The sequence below is a fragment of the Cyrtonyx montezumae genome, unplaced genomic scaffold (assembly GCF_038088225.1).
Source record: "Cyrtonyx montezumae isolate F1298 unplaced genomic scaffold, pur_monq_1.0 scaffold_10, whole genome shotgun sequence".
Taxonomy (NCBI): Eukaryota; Metazoa; Chordata; class Aves; order Galliformes; family Odontophoridae; genus Cyrtonyx; species Cyrtonyx montezumae.
The window spans coordinates 35,736,012-35,754,864 of NW_027071826.1; the positions used below are offsets into that span (position 1 = coordinate 35,736,012).

At 36.2% G+C, this 18,853-nt stretch overlaps 1 protein-coding gene across 2 annotated transcripts in view; it reads right to left on the reverse strand.

Moving 5' to 3' along the window:
• MYBPC3 (myosin binding protein C3) overlaps nucleotides 1-15,772 on the reverse strand; it is a 48,791-nt gene extending 33,019 nt beyond the window's left edge. Inside the window, exons 1-9 of one of the 2 annotated variants that reach the window (XM_065754917.1) lie at nucleotides 15,608-15,772; nucleotides 7,448-7,714; nucleotides 4,652-4,747; nucleotides 4,311-4,397; nucleotides 4,018-4,166; nucleotides 2,946-3,063; nucleotides 2,160-2,208; nucleotides 1,327-1,371; nucleotides 15-71 (exon numbers count right to left, since the gene is read on the reverse strand). In XM_065754917.1, the coding sequence (XP_065610989.1) occupies nucleotides 15-71; nucleotides 1,327-1,371; nucleotides 2,160-2,208; nucleotides 2,946-3,063; nucleotides 4,018-4,166; nucleotides 4,311-4,397; nucleotides 4,652-4,747; nucleotides 7,448-7,714; nucleotides 15,608-15,632 (893 nt within the window). In that variant the 5' untranslated portion in view covers nucleotides 15,633-15,772. The remainder of the gene's footprint in view (nucleotides 1-14; nucleotides 72-1,326; nucleotides 1,372-2,159; nucleotides 2,209-2,945; nucleotides 3,064-4,017; nucleotides 4,167-4,310; nucleotides 4,398-4,651; nucleotides 4,748-7,447; nucleotides 7,715-15,607) is intronic. The other variant, XM_065754918.1, reaches the window with a different exon arrangement.
• Nucleotides 15,773-18,853: the final 3,081 nt, after the last annotated feature.

Here is an 18,853-nt window from a genome sequence, read left to right on the forward strand (position 1 = left end):
GAGTCTTTACTCACCTCTTTTTGAGTAGGGCACTAAAATTCAACTCTCCAGATTCTTCAAGTCCCTCAGTACTGCGATAACAGAAAAATTTAATTAGTTTTAGAAGGAAATGGAAATGGTTTGTAACACTAAAACACACAGTGCTAGTTACATCAGAAAAAAACAATCTGTTTTAAACAGAATGCAAGGGAAACTTGATATGTCATGAACAAATATATAAATACATAAGAAAATGTCCTAAGCAAGTAAAAGGTGGGCATTTTAATGGAGATAAAGATAGAAGGGAAATGAGTGCCAGTTTTGGTTTTTTTGGGGTTTTTTTTTGCTACTTGACAATACAAGGTTAGTGAGGAAAAAATACCAATTCAAAAACATTTTTATTTCGAATCATTGCTGTTCTAAATAAATTGTGAGAACTTTCTGTTAAGAAAGTACAATTTTTTACTTCTGTGATTACCTTCAAGATAGTACAGAAGTAGAAAGGATAATTTTCTTGGTATAACAATCAAAAGAAAGCATATTTCTGGCCACTTTGTTCCCTGCTTTAAGCAGATTTGCAATGATTGCAGGCATAAAATATATACAGAAATTACTGTTATAGCATCAAATTTGAAAGGGCTTCTTGTGATCAAATATTCAGGAAATCAGAATGTACTGTTGGGAGGAGAATTAGTCATGTTATTACTACTAAGGTGGTAATTACAATCAGATTTTTCAGGAAAGCCCAGCAATCAATATTCAGCTTTTCTGAGAAGTACAACTTTAATAATTGCTTTAGCATGCATAGAGTTAAATCTCACCTCAAACTTTTTAAATTACTGTAGGTGACAGTGAGACCAAGAGAGTTAGGATGGAAAATTTTAAGATTATTAGGATGGAGAGCGTGGCAGGAAACAATGTTTTTTTAATACAAATATAAGTTGATAAATTTGAGAAAATTTTAGTTAGAATATGATCAGTCTGGAGGGAAATACGCAGAACAGAAAGGCAGACGTGCAGATCATTCGAAGCTTGTGTGAAGATACCACTTGCCGGGCACATGCCATTTTTTGTGATGAATCTGCCTCTCACTGAACTATCAAACTACAGTTTTCAATATCTTACACTTATACTACCACTTACTGTTATATGTTCTAGTCTCATAGAGCACTAAATACTATAAACCATTATTTGCTGGGAAATTAATTGTTTATAATCAAAAGAGCATCCAGTTCTGTGTTGTTTTTTTTTTTTGTTTGTTTTCATTTTATCCTTTGTCTTTCCTGATCAGAGAGAGACAGTTCATTGATAGGCTTTAATTTGTCTGCTGACACAGTCAGAGACTACCTGAGAAAGGCTGAAGTCATCCGTCTGCCCCCTCCTGCCAGGCTCCTGAGTGAGGGTATCAAACACAGAGCTTCAGATTTAAATCATTCTGTTTTATATTTGGCTTCCTTCTTAAAGAAGAAGCTAAACATATGTGCAGCCTGAAGCTGCTCATGAACTCACTCTCAAATGATTCTGAAATAATTCTTTTAATTCTGCTAGCAAGAAAAGAAACTCTTGAAAGCCTAATTCTGCTGCAGAGAAATTAACACAATGCAGCTGTGTACTGAATGTTCGCTGCGGCATCACAGCAAGGCTGGTCAGCTACTTATAGCTGCCTTTGACTGCAGATGAATTCAGCAAGCCATTTTTAGTTCTTTGTGATAGAATAGAAAATTTCATGTAAAAATAATACTTTTCTGTAAAAATTCAAGCAGTTGCAATGGTTAAAGTTTCGCCTATGTTAGAGAGCTTGATGTTTGCTAAGTTATCCATGGTCCAATAACTTAGCTAAAATGCATAAAAAAACTAAAATGGAAACTAAGTTACACAAAAGAAGAAATATTTAAAAATGAAAAAAAAAACCATGTTAATGCTAAAATTCATAAAATGTTAGACACTATCAATTGCATAATTAAGACAAGCATGATGGTTATGTTTGTAGAAAGTCTAAATTCTCTTAGATGATTCCTAGATGTTATTTAGTATTTTAAAAGTAGAAATATTTTAAGACACATCCCCACCTTTGTGCTTGTTGGTACAACAGCTTTATTTTTAATTAATATTTGTCAAGGAAAGTAATAAATTCTGCATGGAAATATAATCCCATCTATGTAAGTTTCTACTATACATACGTGCGTCGGAAGGCAGCACGAATATCCACTTCTCCACTTATTGGTGCATCTGGTATAACAAAGAGTGACAAATGAGAATGGGATGACAAGTCAAAATAATGCAGAAATACAGTGCTATTTATAAAGCTTTTCAGTTACAGTCGTTTTATTCTGAAGTTCTTACACTGTAAGTTGTGATTGGTCACGTACTGGAGGATTGATGCTGTAACTTTAAGCATGTAATTGTCACCAGTTTGCTTTCAAAATGCAGTGTAGCTTAATTTTGTCTCATGCTCCATAATAGTCTACAACATGGCAAATTGTCTTCCCTCTTGTTTGTTAATTCCTCTGCTGGTTAATTTTAGTTTCAATGCTACCTTCACAGAATATTTTGGAACTCAAATGTGCAAAAAAACTATTGGAAAACAATTGTCTATTATTAATAATTCTCTGAAAGCAAAGGTGAATTCCTGGGAATAGGCATCGATGTATGGAAACTCCGCCTAGGCTGTTGCATAGAATTAACCTGATTAGTCTGTTCTAATCTCTTGAAATCAGCAAAAAGACATAGAGCAGCTGGGCTGTTTTGTACCTTGCTGAGTATTTTCTTCGAGCATTTGAGTTTGACTTGAGGCACAGCCGAGCAATGCTCTGTATCTCTGCCAATCCATCCTAATTCTTATCTACAAGCCTTTGTAAGTGTATGCTTTTCAGATCTGTACTTCAGCTGCTGTGTGCCAGAAGGAATTGCTGATGAGCATACAGGAAGAAGTAGAAGTGAGAAACAGTGGCAGGAGCTCATCTTACCATTGACTATCAGGTTGAAATTAGAACTATCAAACTTGTCCTTGGTAGACACCTCACATCTGTACCCTCCTGCAAAAGTCATATTTGCTTCTATGATTTCCATTTCAAAGGTGTACACCTAGAACAGAGACCAGTGGTACATTTTGCAAGTTAGAAAATGAAATGCTGAAGGAGAGAGAGAATGCAGTATTTTAAGGCATAAAAACAAACTGACAAGTGATTAAATATTTTAATTTCATTTTAGAATTAAGTATTTCCTGAATGTGTAACACATTCCTGTGATAAAAATTACATATTCCCAATTCTGTGAGAACAACTGGAGAGTGTGGTTGGTACAGGTCTGTAAGAGAATGTAATGTTATTTTAGCAAACTATACTGGTGTACTGGTGTGTACAGCTGTTACATAGAGTAAATGTTTGTCCATTAGAAACAGCAGTAGAGCTTTCATTAAACAAATATAACTTCTATCCAAAATGTATACGACATATTTAAAAAATCAGCAAAGTTAGTGGCTCATTTATTTGTGAACAAGTCTGTTCTGTTCCATCCAGAAGAGGGTGGTAGTGCTTCATATAGCACATGGGATGAGAAGCCATGGTTTGGACTCTTGTATTCCTCTTGTGTATCCTTGGACATTTTTGCAGTAGAAATAGATCTTGCTGAGCTATTAAATTAGTCTAGAGAACAGTAAATTTTAACACAAATAGCTGGATGCTGAATCTGTGTAGAAATATGGCAGATCGTATGTAAATGTCTGATTTATTGTTTTCTTTTAAATATAATCAGTATTTCTTACTTGAGAGGAAGGTAGTACATTTTGCACAAGGTAGTGCAAAACTACTTCTCTAGCCCTCTACTTATTTTTTCGTTTTATCATAGATAAACAAAGGAGTCTGTGTATAGTGCTTGTCTCTTGTCTACATTATCAAAACATGGATGTGCAAGCATAAATACAACATTGTGTGAAGCTTTGGGTACCTCAGTATAAAAACATTTCTTGATAATTTTATATTTTCCCCACATTAAAAATTAATATATAGAAGGCTAAGAATCTTATGCTGTTGTTTGTACCTTGTTGTTTCTATCATAGTTGTCATGCAGCTGGAGATGTTTCCCCACTTTGCTTGCCAGGTCCATCCACTTTCCCTTGAACCATTTCACCAATGGTTTCTTCAGCAAGCTCTCACCTGCAACTTTAGCTGTGAAAGTGATGTTTCCACCTTGTAAGGCAAGTAGAATAAAATAAGATTGAGCAACGTTATTTAGTATAACTTTTAGGTCACAGCAGTCATCCCTTAGTGGAAAGGTAAACAATCAGGCAGCAGGTGCAGTTTGCAACCGCTTGACTTAGATTTTGTACTCACCAACAGTAACTTCTCCATCCTGAGGTCGTGTGATGAAGAGCCCAATAGGGTCTACAGGCTCTTCTGGTTGAGTCTCCATAGGTGGAACTGCATCAAACACAAGAATTACTAGTTAGGACTTCCCGTATCAATTTCTGTTATGATCTATACAATAAGTTTGTTAAGTCATTTCAAAATGTCTCAGTGTTTCTTCTATCTCTCACATTCCTTCTTCTTTATACTCTGTCATCTAATACAAGCACTCTCCTGGTGTCTACCTTGCTTACTGCAAGGATTTCCTGTTCTAGTTCTTCCCCTCTGTTAGCGTACCAGACTTAGTAACAGCAGTAGTTCTTCATTACCTTCTGGGTTTTGGTTGCTTTCTACTGGTGGAGCAGGCAACTCTGAGGCAACTGGAGCAGGAGAAGCTTCAGGAGGAGCAACTGGCTCACTCTTTTCTGGAAATGAATGCAAACCTGAATTAGAGAATACTTTCTTTCTGAATAAATATAAACATTCTAGAAAACTTTGAAGATTTGCTGTTAGGAGAAGGTGCCTACTGGCAGCTGGATGCTAAGGCTCTTTCATGAAGTGGAAAAGAACTGATATCTGAATTTTTTAATTCTACATTCTTGATATGCAGAAACTTGTCAGTTGATGATTAATGCTATTGTTAGCATCAGTTATAGAAAAAACAGAAAAACTAGTGAAAAATGATGCAGTTATGATTTCTATCAACTGCTTTTTCATGAGATTTTATTTCATTCTGTGTTTGTAATGTAATGCTCTAAACACTGCACCTCTGAGTAGTTTGGGAGAAGATCTAGATGCTATTTGCAATCAATATGGAGAAAGTATTTTAAAATTCTCTCTACCATTTTCTCCTCTGGTTCATTGAAATGTATGCCCTCTTGGTTAAAAGTACAATCTTACAGACAAATTCAGGCAAGTTCATTTGGTGCTGTAGAGAATGGATACATGTTTGAACATAGAAATATCTGGAGAATGAGAAACTATGACAGAGGAAGGGAGGTAGAATTTCTTGAACTGATTCAGTTGCTGAAATAATTTTTCCCCCTGGGTAGCAGAGAAACTTGCAAAGGGCCTTGCTTACTCCTCAGTTAAGTCCCACGTGCAGCTTCTTTGCAGTGTCTTTTCCACCCAAGCCATGTTGTGCCAGAGAATAATTTGAGTTGTTCATCTTGACAAAGGGAAGTGGCTGTGTCTTCACGGGTGAGGAGACAGTTTCTATGGTTTTGATAATGAAAAGCTGCAATCATTATTGTTTGTGAGAATAACAGTGCCTCATCCAGTTATTCTTTACAATTTAATCTTACTAGGGTCTGAAAAACAAGACAGTACCTGAGAACATACTGTGATGTATCAACCCCACTCTCGGAAAATTTATGCCTTTTACCCTGGAATGTATCTGTGCCTTAAGGAGAGGTGTGATTTTAACTTTGATTTCCAGTCCAAAATAATTTTACCTCAATTTTTACTAGAATGAATGAAGTTACCCTAACTGTGGAGATGCTCTTGTATCTTAGATGTGTAGCTATTTAGAAAAGGTTTATTTTGAGTATAGTACAGTATATCACAAATACAGGAAAGTTGTCTCACTTTGGCATCCCAATATCCCTATTACCAGTGTATGCTTGAAAAAGACATAGTTCTTTCAGACCACAGTTCTAACTCCAAATTCAGTAACACTGCTATTTGAGGCTGTCTGCGTGTAGCAGGTTCTGTCTGGAACTAACCTAAAAGATGGTGAGGACAGTACAACTAGTATAAGGTGTATCTTTTTATTTTGTCAGTGAGAAAGCCAGCAAGAGCATGCTGTCATATGCTCTGACAACTGTCAAATTGTCCTAATCCATATTAGGATTGCCCTTTTCTCACAATCTGTCATGCACAGTTGTTTCATCTGGAACAGGATGTCTTCTGCTAAATATTCGTGGCTATCTTTTCAGCTGACCAGTAGAACTCACTAACATCATGATAGAGTTGTCAATTTTCTTTTTTTCTTAGAATAATTAAAAGGAAAACATTAAAAAGGAAAATACTAGAACTGATGAATGGAGACTAAAATTTTGGAGCAAAAGAAAGGGATTAGAAATATTTCAAAGTTTAGCTGCTTTCATCTACCCAGGAAATCCTGGGGAATCTTTTCCATTTCCCATCTAGCTGTTGGTTTAATGCACACAGAAAAATGTGTACATTATATAAATGATAATATGTAGATGAATATATAAATGATAGGTTATAAATACTACATATATTGCTCCAGAAGTAATGCCTCCTATTTATTTCAATGAAAACTACAACAGTTGCAAAGAACACAATAACTTTGCTTGATGTTCATAAATGTTAGATCTCCATAAATGTCCAGCAAGTGTTGATAAATGCCATTGAGTGCCATTTTTTTTCTGCATGGAGGAATTCAGTGGCACACTTCTGCTTCATACATGCTTCCATGTCAAATGCCATTTTCTCAAACTTCCCCTCTGCTGCTGTCTGACATGGCAACAAAATGAAATACTGGTGGGAATGTTCAATCCCTATTGCTGTACCACCAAGATCTGCTTCTGACGTCGTGGGCTGAAGTCGTAACACAGGAGGCATCACTTTCAAAGCAACCCTTGTACAAACATTACTTGTGCTCAAGTCCCTCAGAAAATAAGAGCTTTTATTAGCAAGTGATTTTGAGACGCTTTGTAGGAATGTATGAGCACCTTCAAACAACAGCATATCTTGAAAATTTTGGTTACTGACTACAATTTTGTATTTAAATAAAACCTTAAAAAGAAAAGAAAAGTTCAGGCCTAAAATGCATCCATCTTAGTTTTCATTAGGTTAGACTTGCTTTGCTTATGAAGGTGAATTCTAAAGAAATGCATGGAGATTTACTCTGTGATCTCCACTGTGGACTTCTGTCATCAAAAATGGGTGTCTTAGCCACAGGAAATGTGTTCCTTAGCTTAACATTAATGAATATATTTTAGAAACCTTTCTGCAGGTTCATATCATATGGTAAAACAGATTTATTGCTGGTAGAGAAATTTTATATTTTGAAGTTAATGTTTATGAGTCTCATTTATGAATTTTGAATGTGAGAATGGTTATACTGGTGAAATAGAGTTGTTTAGGAAACACTGTACCTGGTTCTTTGACCTTCAGTTCAAATTTGACCTTGGAAGTTCCAGCTATTACAGCATATGTCACGTCGTCATCTTTTCCTACGTTCTTGATTGTCAGTGAATGCTTGTTTCCTTCTGCCTTGATAGAGTATTTCTCACTTTCAGTAATCTCTGTGCCAGCTCGCTGCCATTTCACCTTGATGCCAGTTTTTTCTGTCTCTGCTTCAAACACAGCTGTGCTTCCAGCTGTCACCTCTGATGTCTTCGGCTTCTTGGTAAATGCAGAAACTAAAAAACAAGAGAGGGCTCACTAAAATCTGTTTTGAAATTGTGGCATATCTGGTGTAGTCAGCTGTTGTGGCTGCAACAGCTGTCTCCTTTCTCTCCCATCTGCCCATGCAAGATATAATTTATAACACTTCCCTCGGAGAAGTTGTGGAACTGTCTCTGCATTTACTAAGTTCTGTTTCTGACTGAGATTTCTCTATATTGTCATGAAATAAAATGTAAGGAATAGCAAACTCACCTTGCTGTCCCTCTTACTTTCTCCTGTATTGAGTTCTGATTTTTCCATGACTGTTCAATCTATGACAAGATGCTATGATGTGTATTTTTACTTACAAAGCTCTCTATGTTAATTCACTGTGTAGTCTTGCTTAAAAATAGAAATATACTTTTTAATTGTGACCTAATACTTGTTTAAAACTGTTGTTGAAAAGGATCAGGATCCTTTCCTCCTGCAGTTAGCATAGTAGTAACCTGTGTCTCAGTACACCACAATGAATTAATGCTTCCTCTTCAGTCCTTCTGTTATGGTTTATCAACTCTCCTATAGTGGAGAAACATTCATTTTCCAATGATGGCCTTTGTAATTTTATCCCAGCTTAATAGTTTGAAGTGTTGTTTGCATTCATACTCACTATATAGAACATACCAAGCACAGTATTAGAAGTTCAAGTGCTTGCCTATGTAGTACTCTATGACAATTAGTTTTCATTTTCATGTTTTCATCTGAATTAATTCTGTTGTCTTTTGCTCATTTCCCCTAGCTATGGATAAAAATGCCAGTATAAAAATGTTATTTTATACTGTGTAAATACTGGTATTTTGCACAGTATTAATGTATAAAAATACCTGTAGTAAACATTCTGATTCATGCAATCAATGTTTTATGTATCATTACATCATCTTTTTATTGACTTACACTAGCTGTCTCCTCACCCTTATGACTCTAGTGGCAAATTGGCCTTTTTTGTTTCTTTTTTCCACCTGCTATCACTATCACTTTTCTATTTAAGCACAGAAGAATCTATAAATATATTAATTACTTAACAGCAAGATGTCCTGCAAATGTTCTGCTCTCCAAATGGCAGTGTTTCAAGACATGCACACTTAGATGACTCAACAGAAAAAGGTTGCTGGACAGAACTATAGTCACAGTGAGAAATCTCCACAACCACAGCATATCACTGACTTATGGAAAATCTAAATCCTTAGGTAGATGTTTACAAGTAATTCCCGTCTGTTTTTTCTTTTCAATTTCCCTGACAAAAGACTAACATATTTGGATTCCTGCTTAAAATGATTGTGAATATTTCCATTAAAGCATACAATTGGAAAGTACCAAGAACTTCAATGAAAATAAAGGAAGAACCATTCCTGAGAACCCACATTTTCACAGATAAAAAACATTCTAAGAGCCTATTTCTGGCTCCAGATTTTCAGAGTCAGTGAGTGACAATGACCAAAGTGGTGTCTCTCTGTATATCCATCCATATTCCCTTTCATCTTCCACTGTTCTTACTCGTATGCAAAGGAAAAGTAGGGACTCCTGCTTCGTGGTATCTGCTACTGTAGGTAACAAATGTATCTGACTTCACCAGGTATTTTTCCCCCTATGCAATCATAGCAGTCTGATCTCACTATTTCCCCATCAGGAATGGCTCAAAATGTCACAATGCAAAACTTCTTGTCCATCATGAGAGCCTTGCTTTTTCCTGCTTTTGACTAAAATACATTCCTCCTTTGGAAATCTCTATCACTTCAACATCTGGAGTCCACCCAGCCATGTCACTCTAAGTTTCATGAATCCATTTGCTATTGAAAAAGCTCCTGAATACTACCACCACCATTAAGGCTGTGGAAAATCCAGTGGCTGTGACACCTCTCATGTGATGTTGTGGAATGTCTACACCTCTTGTGCCTGTCAGGCCCTGACAGATCTCAGGCACTATCACATGTTTACTCAGATTCCAGTCAAGCATGTGCTGAGGAGCCATTGGGTCGGAGCACATGATGACTTATTAGCCAACTCTTCTGCCTCCTGTTTTTTCACTTCCCTATTTCCATTAGATTCTAACCGACCCAAAATAAATGGGGAGAAAGCAGACATTGATGCTAACAATATAGCAATTCTGGAAAAGGCAAAGAGATGCATATGGGTTACCACTGTTGGTTTTCCCAGGGATTATTGGAGGGGATGTGAATTATAAGTGCTGTGTGTGTTTTTGCGGGGTTTGTTTATTTCTTGGTTTTGTGATGAGGGGCGAGGGGAGAAGATGGAGCTGGAATTGATTCAGGAAATTAACCTTTCTCTTAATTTCTTTTATCCTCATAATGCAAAGAACTCTATGTAACTTCTGAGTAATTTAAAACATTTTCTTTAATTAAAAATTTTAATTTAAAAAATTAAAACAATTTTCTACCCATAACAGAGTAGGAAGTAGGTTCTATGTGTTCAAAAGTGGTCTTGCAGAAATCTTTTTGTGCCTTGTGGTGCTCCGACTACAACTTGCTTACGGCAGCAGTCCTATAGGAGTTTTGTGACAACTGAAGAGAGCTCTGGGCACATCCATCGTACAATTATCATGTTATAGGAATTGCAACTTAATTAATTAGAAATAAAAAGCTTTCTCTATTTGGAGTTCCATGACAAAATTACATTTTGATGATAATATAAGTTTTTCAATTAGCAGGTTGAAGAAATACAAACTACATATGCTTTTGGCCAAATCAAGCTATAATGAAAACATTTCAGTTCCCAAACATCTATCTTTTACTTTTCTCCTAGAGTAAAATAATGATATTAGTGTTCTGCCTGTCTACAGCTGTCATTTGTTAAATCTTCATCCTAGCACCTTCATGCTTTCTCCTTTACTTTCTGATCTATTTTGAAGTAAGCTTCTAACATCTGCCACTAACTTAGTTTGCTATCCTTCTGCAAAACTTTTTCTTAGTTTCCTATGCAAAAACCTACAAAATGTCTCAGCTACTAAACAGGTCACACTACCTGTTGAACTAGTCATTACTTATTTGCTCTCTTGTTGACTTGCCTATGCATTTACTGGGCTTCTGCTTTGTGCTTGGAGGCAGGAACTGTGTTTCTGTTGTCTCCGTACAACATCAGATGTTGAATAAGTAGCTACTGTGTACTGTTCTATCCTGAATGAGAATAGAACCTAGTGTTAAAAGCTAGAGGAGAATTTTTTATTTGACGATTATCAGAAAAAAATGCAGTTAAGACATATATTAAAATCATATGTAATTGAAATAATTTCACTTCCTACCTATGTTCTATAAAGCATTAGGTCATAGAATCATTAAGGTTGGAAAAGACTTCTAAAATCATCTAGTCCAACTAGTTCATCCACACTGTACCCACTAAATGGTGTCCTGAAGTGCCACATCTACACATTTCTCAAATAATTCCAGGGACTGTGACTTCACCACATCTCTGAATAGCCTGTTTCAATACTTGACTGCTCTTCTGGAAAATAAATCGTTCCTAATATCCAGGCTGAACTTCCTATGGCTTGAAGCAGTTACTTTTCATCATATTGCTAGTTACCTGGGAAAATAGATTCACTGTCCTCCCTCACCACAGCCTCCTTTCAGGGAGTTGTAGAGATCAATAAAGTCTCCCTGATCTTTCTCCAAATTAAACAGACCCAGTTCCCTCAGCCACTCCTCATAAGACTTGTGCTCCTGACCCTTTTCCAGCTTTGTTGCACTTCTCGACATCCTTCAGGGCCTCAATGTCCTTCATGTAACAAGGGGCTTAAAACTGAACACAGTACTCAAGACGTGGCCTCACCAGTGCCATGTACAGTGGTAAAGTTCCCTTATAATTTCTGAATTCCAAGTATGTGTGAAGTATTTGAACTAAAAGAAGTGTGGATTCCACAAGAGTGGTTTTATCTAGATAGAATGACAGAGGAGTGCCATCCTGTTGTGGTTTTTGTTTTAATTTTCATCTTGTTCTTCAGACCAGTAGTTCTAACTTCAGCGTTTCATCACTCATAACAGAAGAGAGAGAGTTAAGCACTCAAGGAGAGTGTGTGATAGAATAAGCCTTCAAAATAATACTTATGCCATTCTGAAACAAAATCTGCTGAAGATATAAATGTTTTAGGAGAGTCTAATGGATATGGTTGAATGCACAGGATACAAGCTCCAGCAGAAATCTATGAGTAGAACTAGAAAAAATTGTCAGTTTTTTTCCACAAAGCTGATAAATTCATTTAGTTTACATTCTGTTTATTTGACATTCAGATTTTTATATGAGCAATATATTGTTCAAATATTAAAAGGTAGTAGTAGTTTTTGGAGTTCCCAAAGGCGTTGTGTTGGAAATGTATCTTTGTTTTAGTGCCTACACTTGGCATCAAGTTTTCCTTTTATACTATTTGTTCTTTCATTGAGATAAAAGCCAAACTTTGGATAAGCAGACTTCAGTAACAGAGCTTGTAAATTCCTTGCTGAGGAACTATATAAAGATGCTGTGCATTCCACAGCCAGGACCTAAGTGGCTTCTTGCAATTACAGGCTTAATCATTCCTTGATCCAAAAGCTATTGAGCTGCTCAGTCTTATCGTTCCTTGCCTACTTCAGCAGCTGAGGCTGTAAATTCCTGTAATATGAGCAACAGGCAAGGAATAGTTTCACTAACCAGTCACCTCTCTCTCTATGCACTCATCACACTTGCTGTAAAATGGGAATAATAATAATTAGCTTGCTTTGAACCTTGAATTAAATATTTATATATATATATATCTATGTAAATTGTTACTGATTTTTGAATTCCTGTAGCACTCAGGAGCTCATTACTACGCACCAATATTTTGCCATACTAGGTTCCTAAAAATGTAGAAGGAGGAGCTACATTACAACTAAAATTCTACAGGCAGCTCTTCATCGTGCAATATTGTATATTATTTTAGAATGATAAAAGCCCATCCTTATTTATAGGCAAAGTTATTTTAGACCTTTGATAAAATTTCCTAGTCTATGCTTCAAAATCTGGATTCCTCAACCTATTAAATGCATGAATAAAACTTGATTTGTTTTCGGAGAAGGTGAGAAATGCCAGAATTCTCTTCTTCCTGATTTAGTAATGCATACGTTTCCTATTAACTTCAAATCATCTGCTACATTTGGTGTGAAAAGTTCAGCTGTTTCATTTTTTTTCACAACATAATGTTAGGGATTTTTTTTTAACCTTTTTCACAACAATGAAGAAGACCTAAACTTTCCAAAAAGCCAGCATTTGAACAGAGATCAACTATGAAAGACATAGAGAAAGGAACATAATGTTTCTTCAGTGGAACTCTGCAAAAAGTAATGTTTTTCAGCATTTGATAGTTTGCTCTGACAGATCTGAATGCTGTTGCTCGAGAAGGATATGTCAGCTTGCTATGAAGTGCCACCAGTTCTTCTGGTGTTGCATAAAGAAGTGGGACTGAGCCTCATCCTGAAGTGTTTCAGCTAGACAATTTAAAATAAAAGACCATTACTTGGGAAGTCCAGGTTGTTTTTCTGTTGTTGTTTGTTTTATGTATGCTGAAAGGCTTATTAGAACAGCAAATATAGCCAGAATATCCTTGACTATTCTCTGGAATGAAGTGTTCTCCCTTACCTGTGTGTGAGATGTCCTAATTTCAGTAATAAAGGCTGAAGATCTCTAAGTTTTCTTCAGTAGTCTAACTTAATGATAAATGAAAGATAGAAATCGTGACTTGTCCCAAGTATGAACTGTTAGGTGCTTATCCAGACCTCTTGAGATTATGCTTGATATTATCCTGTCTTGAACTGTATAAACAACATGAAATAGAAAACCAAAGGGATTAATGTCTCTTGGGAGAAAGAGAAAATCCTCCCAAGAAGTTATGAGGCATGTGACTGTTTCTGTCTCAGTCAGAGTGGGTAATAAGATCTTTTCCTCCTCTGCTGTGATAATCACAGCCTTTGGGCTGCTTTGTTCACAAGAACTGTGGAGGAGTGGTGATGTTAGACACCTGTTAGATTTCTTTCTGGAAAAGTAAACTGGAACAGAGTTTATCTTCACTGTTAGCTAGCAAAGGTGGGCATCTTCACAGTCAGAGAAATTGCTTCTCATCCTCAGAGACTGAAAATAATAATTTATAGACAAAATGCCTTGAAAATCACACTGTCAAACTTTACCTAGACTGCCGTATTTATTTTTGCAAGCATTGCCAGTCACAAACACTGGATGTTTTATTGAATCTCAAAAATCAGGTGACAAGAATATGAATATATTATATTCATATATTCATAATCATATAAATATTCATATTCATAATCATATGAAGAATATGATTATAAGTATCTTTATTTATTTGTTTGTTTGTTTGTTTTCCAATTGCTGAACCTTCACAAGCATATATTTTCTAAGTTTATAGTTTTCTCTATATACTTATTTTTGTATAAGCTTCTACTTCCATCTGATTTCAAAAATTGCATCTTGAAGTTCATCGAATGAATTATAGAAATAAACTTGAGGTATTGGTGACACCGCTGCCACTTTAGAGTTGTCCTGAGAGAACAGAAAGAGTTTTCTTGAAATTAGTCATGCTTTAGAGTTCAGCATTTCTTAATGAGAAATACAGATTAGGTTTGAGAGCTGTCTCTCTGTCAGTGACCAATTCCATATATTCTGGACAAAATGAAAGTCCTTAACATCTGTGAGCTCTTTTGTTGTGGTGAGCACAACAGATTTTCCCACTGACCAGTCTAAGATGAGGCTGATGCTTGTTCAATCATTTGCAAAGTACAAAAGCCTACATTAATACATATTAACAGTTATTATTGGCTAATTCTGAAAGCTGTGTGTTATTAAAAAAGCATGCATCTTCAACATTCAAGTCATAGTGGTGATGTGTATAATGGTATTGATGAAATTAGTACCTTGCTCTAAAAGAGAGGAGTTCTAGATTTAGCTCCTGTTTTTCCAGCCTCACTATTGGATATATGCATTCTTATCAAGTGATCATACAACTTTTGATGTCTTTTTTCCCAGACTTCATTGTGAAAACAAAACACTCCTGAGATCTCTCTCTACTCACACATGAGCTGAACTGTCCCTACCTCTGCTTCCTCCTTCATAGACAGATTAATGTATCTTACCCTATACATTCCTTTCCTTCCTACCTACATAGGCAGCTTCTGTATGATTCCCATATTAGAAATTTCCTAAATCTGATTTTTTTCCTGATGTTTTGCTAGTGGTTTAGGATTTACAGTGGACTCTATTCTGACCTTGGCTTTCTGAAAATGGCTATTTATCTTCTGTCTCAATAGAATATGAGGAAGGAGGGTGAATGAAAGAAAATATGCACATATTCTTTAAAGCACAGCATCTCCTTTTTTCCTAGAGCTCTGCTGTCACTGGCTGGAAGAACTAGAAAGAATAAGCTCTGAGCCAGGTGTCATTTGCTTTCATTTTCACGAAGATTTAACTACAAATAACATCAACATTTGCCAACTACACTTCCTGGAAAGTATCAGGATAAAAAAAGAAAAAAAGAAAACCTGGAGACTTTTATACTTCCCAGTCACTCAAGAGAGAGATAATTAGCTTTTTTCACAGCCTAAGGCTTACTGGGAGAAGAAAAGAGAAATGAAAGGAAACTGAGTATAAAACCTCTATTCTCTCCTTGTCCAAAGTCTTTGGAGATAGTTCTGTGACTGAGAGTTGCCAAACTCTTTACTCATTTCTTTACAAGAAAATGTCTTATGTTTATAACTTTATAAAGTATGATCTCTTGTTCCTCTCTCTTTCTTTTTTTCCCTAAGCTATCTCTTTGTTTTCTGGAATACAAAAGCTACTCAGAATTTTCTCCTTCAAACTTTCCTCAGCTTTTTTTTGTCAGTCGTGATCCTTACCTGTTTTCTTTGCAGGCTCCGGCATCTTCACTTTCTGATGAAGATCCCAGCTGAATCTAAACTCTAGAAAGCAGAGTCTGAGCTAAACAGAAACAGGACTGCAGGGTTTTTGAGACCCCCAAAAGAAACACACAATGGAACCCCCATCCTGCTCCTCCCCCTCCAATCTCCACTGTTGTCAACTACAGCCTTTTATCAATAGCAGGGCACACTTGACAGGCTACATCAGCCAGGATAAATATAGCCAAGTTCCAGGAGACAGAGAGCTCAAACCACCTAAGGCTGGCTACCACTGATATGTTAGTGCAAACCGAGCATGGTCTGATGTTGCACATACTTCCCATATATACCACATTAAGAATTCTTACACTGCCATGTTCGTAGCACAAGATCTAGTAATTACTTATTGCAAGTGTGTAGCTACTTGCATTCTTGCTACTTTGCTATTGTTATAGTTAAGTCAGAACCAAACAGCCTTTCACACAGCTTTTTTCTTTATCTGTTCTCCTCTATTGAAGTCTGTTCAACTAAATGCAAACTTCCTTGATAGAACTTTTTCAGACATTTGTACCTCACAACTTGAAAGTGTGACGCTACTTAAATAGTTTCAGTCCTCTCTCCCCATCCACCTACTTGATCTGCAGTATGTGTTACTTGAAAATTCAGCTTTTTTTCTTTTTTAAAAGCACTATTTTGACAGTGGCTCCAGGGTTCTATTACATACTTCTAGAAGTTTTAATTCTGCTCAAAACAAAACAAAAAAGCATTGAATGAGGACATTTCACCAGGATGTTGTTCTCACATTGCCATCTCATGCTTCGGTTCATTTCTCTTATTTATTCATTTATCTAGCAAAACAGCAGCCATAGACAATCATCCATATACTACCTTGCCGGCGTGTGCATTCTCTGTCTCTTTTGTCTGTCTCATTTTTAATTTGACATAGAAACTCTGTAGGCCAAGTATTTAGCAAGTTTTAGCTGCCACTAGTACTGAAAAAAAAAAAAAAGATTCAAATAAAAAACAACGAAGTCTCCAGTTTTTACATTTGTGCTAACCTGTAAAAATCTCTGCCTGAATTTTCTCATGTTCTGGCAGGAAGCTCAGGATAGACAAGTGTACATATAGCACATCTTTCACTGTTTTTTGTATTTGTTCTTCACATCTGGCTCTCTGGGTAGGCTGATAGGACAAACAAGAAGAAACTGCAGCAGAAGAGGAGTAGCTGTTGCTACCCCTCTCTTGATTTTGGCCCAAATAATTCATCCCCTTCCCCAGGGAATTTTTTTTATATAAGTACAGAAGATGAGCAAGATGTGACCTATGTACATTTTCCATTGCAGAAATTTTCATGATACATTTTGACATACCTGGACCTCACTGGGAGTCAGATCTAGGCTATCAGCTTTGGTTTGAAGTCTTTCAATGGACTTGAGTCCCACAGTATGAAAAATGTCACTCAACTGGTAAAGATAATTAATCTTTCCTTTAATATTTCTCCCTATTAAAGTACGTTGAACCTTTCTTCTCACCAGAGCTGATTCCCAGCATGCTATTGGAATAACATCAACATCCCTTCTGGAAAGAGGTTTGTCAGACACTGGAGGCTGTGGGAGGCAGAACTAACACAAAATGACAGAAGGAGAAAGGAAAAAAAGCTATGAAGATTATCTAGAGATGACTGTGATCAGAACCACATTTTTTTCAACTAATTTGCCTCTCTACTATGTCCTTGAGATAATGTTTACAAGGGAAATTAGCTGTCACTTCTGCAAAATTTTAAACATGAACCTCTTGTAATTGCCTTCAGGGTATGCTGTAACTTTCTCAGGAATCACTTTGACTCAATAAGTTAGTTGCTATTTCATCCTTTCTCAATCACATGTTAGCAAATAATTATTTAATTGAAAATCTGCATGTTATGTAGTGAAGTAGTAGTGTTGATAAAATACATACTATGCTGAAGTTTTTTTCTTCAATCTGGATTAAAGAGATGGTTCAAGTCATCAATATTTTTTTCAATGAGCACTGTAGGCCTTTATTAACATGAATTAAAATGTTGTAAATAGAAATAAATCCATTAGAATGGATTTAAAGGAAATGTATACTTCTATAGAGAACCTTTTAAATGCAGGCGTATAGTATTTATCATATTCTCTAGGGCTGTATCTGTGAGTGTCCAGTAAGAGGTACTTCAAAGCAAGAACTGAGAGGCTGATAGTAATTAAACATGGGAAATTCCTATCTAACACAGATCTCATCCTTAACAATAATAGATATTGGCTATTTCTTTTAAGTACTTGTAAGTCTAAGTAGTGCTGGGTCACCTCAATACTCATTATTTCTAAAATGACATTATTAATTCTTGATGTTTTCCAATATTAATTCCTCTGTTGAAACACGCATTGTAAAAATGCAGATGCATTTGAATTTGTTTCTGAATTCCATTTTGAGTTTTTCTGATTTCTTACTTGAATATCATCTCATCTGGGAGAATGCAGTTACCATTCAGTGTTTGAATGTCAGCTATTTTCCATGTTTTTGTCAGGGTCCCCCTAGTCTTTTATAACAAAGGTGCAGCTGAGCAAAACTCTTTTCTACCTGACATTAGATACAGAAACATTTTCCTTCTTTTCCTGCTTTCTTATTGTGAGATATTTGTCTGCAAAACTCAGGCATGTGTCTGTTGACAATGGGTGCAGAAGAGATCATGTCCGTCACTGTCAGTGATGGCAGGGTCCTACTTCCTCTAGAGCAGATGGGAGTTAATTCTGATACCGTGTGGCTGTCAGATGAACCACATTTGTATGTTTCCATGGAAGTTTATGAGGTACCTAAAGCTGTGATTCCTTTCCAAAGACTTTCATTAGACTGAATTCCAAGGTGTGTGTTATTTGTGGACAGTATCCCAGAAGCTGTCCGAGAGCTATTCTTTCCAAAGTGGAAAGAAGTTTATGCTAATCTGAGAAATAAAATATGATTGGATGTTAGGTCACTACCAAATGTATAACCAGATAATGTAGCATTCCCACTGTGGTTTAGAGAGGAATGCTAGGCGATGGACAATGTTAGACAACGTTAGACAATGTTTCTTCATTAACACTAGGAGTGGCACATGCAAGGTTTCATCCCAGTGGTGATGATATAAATAGGTTTTGTGCTCTTTCCTCTTATTTATCAAAGACACATAGAAACTTTTTAGACCTAAAATGCTATGGGCACTCATAAGCTCTTGTGAACCATTTC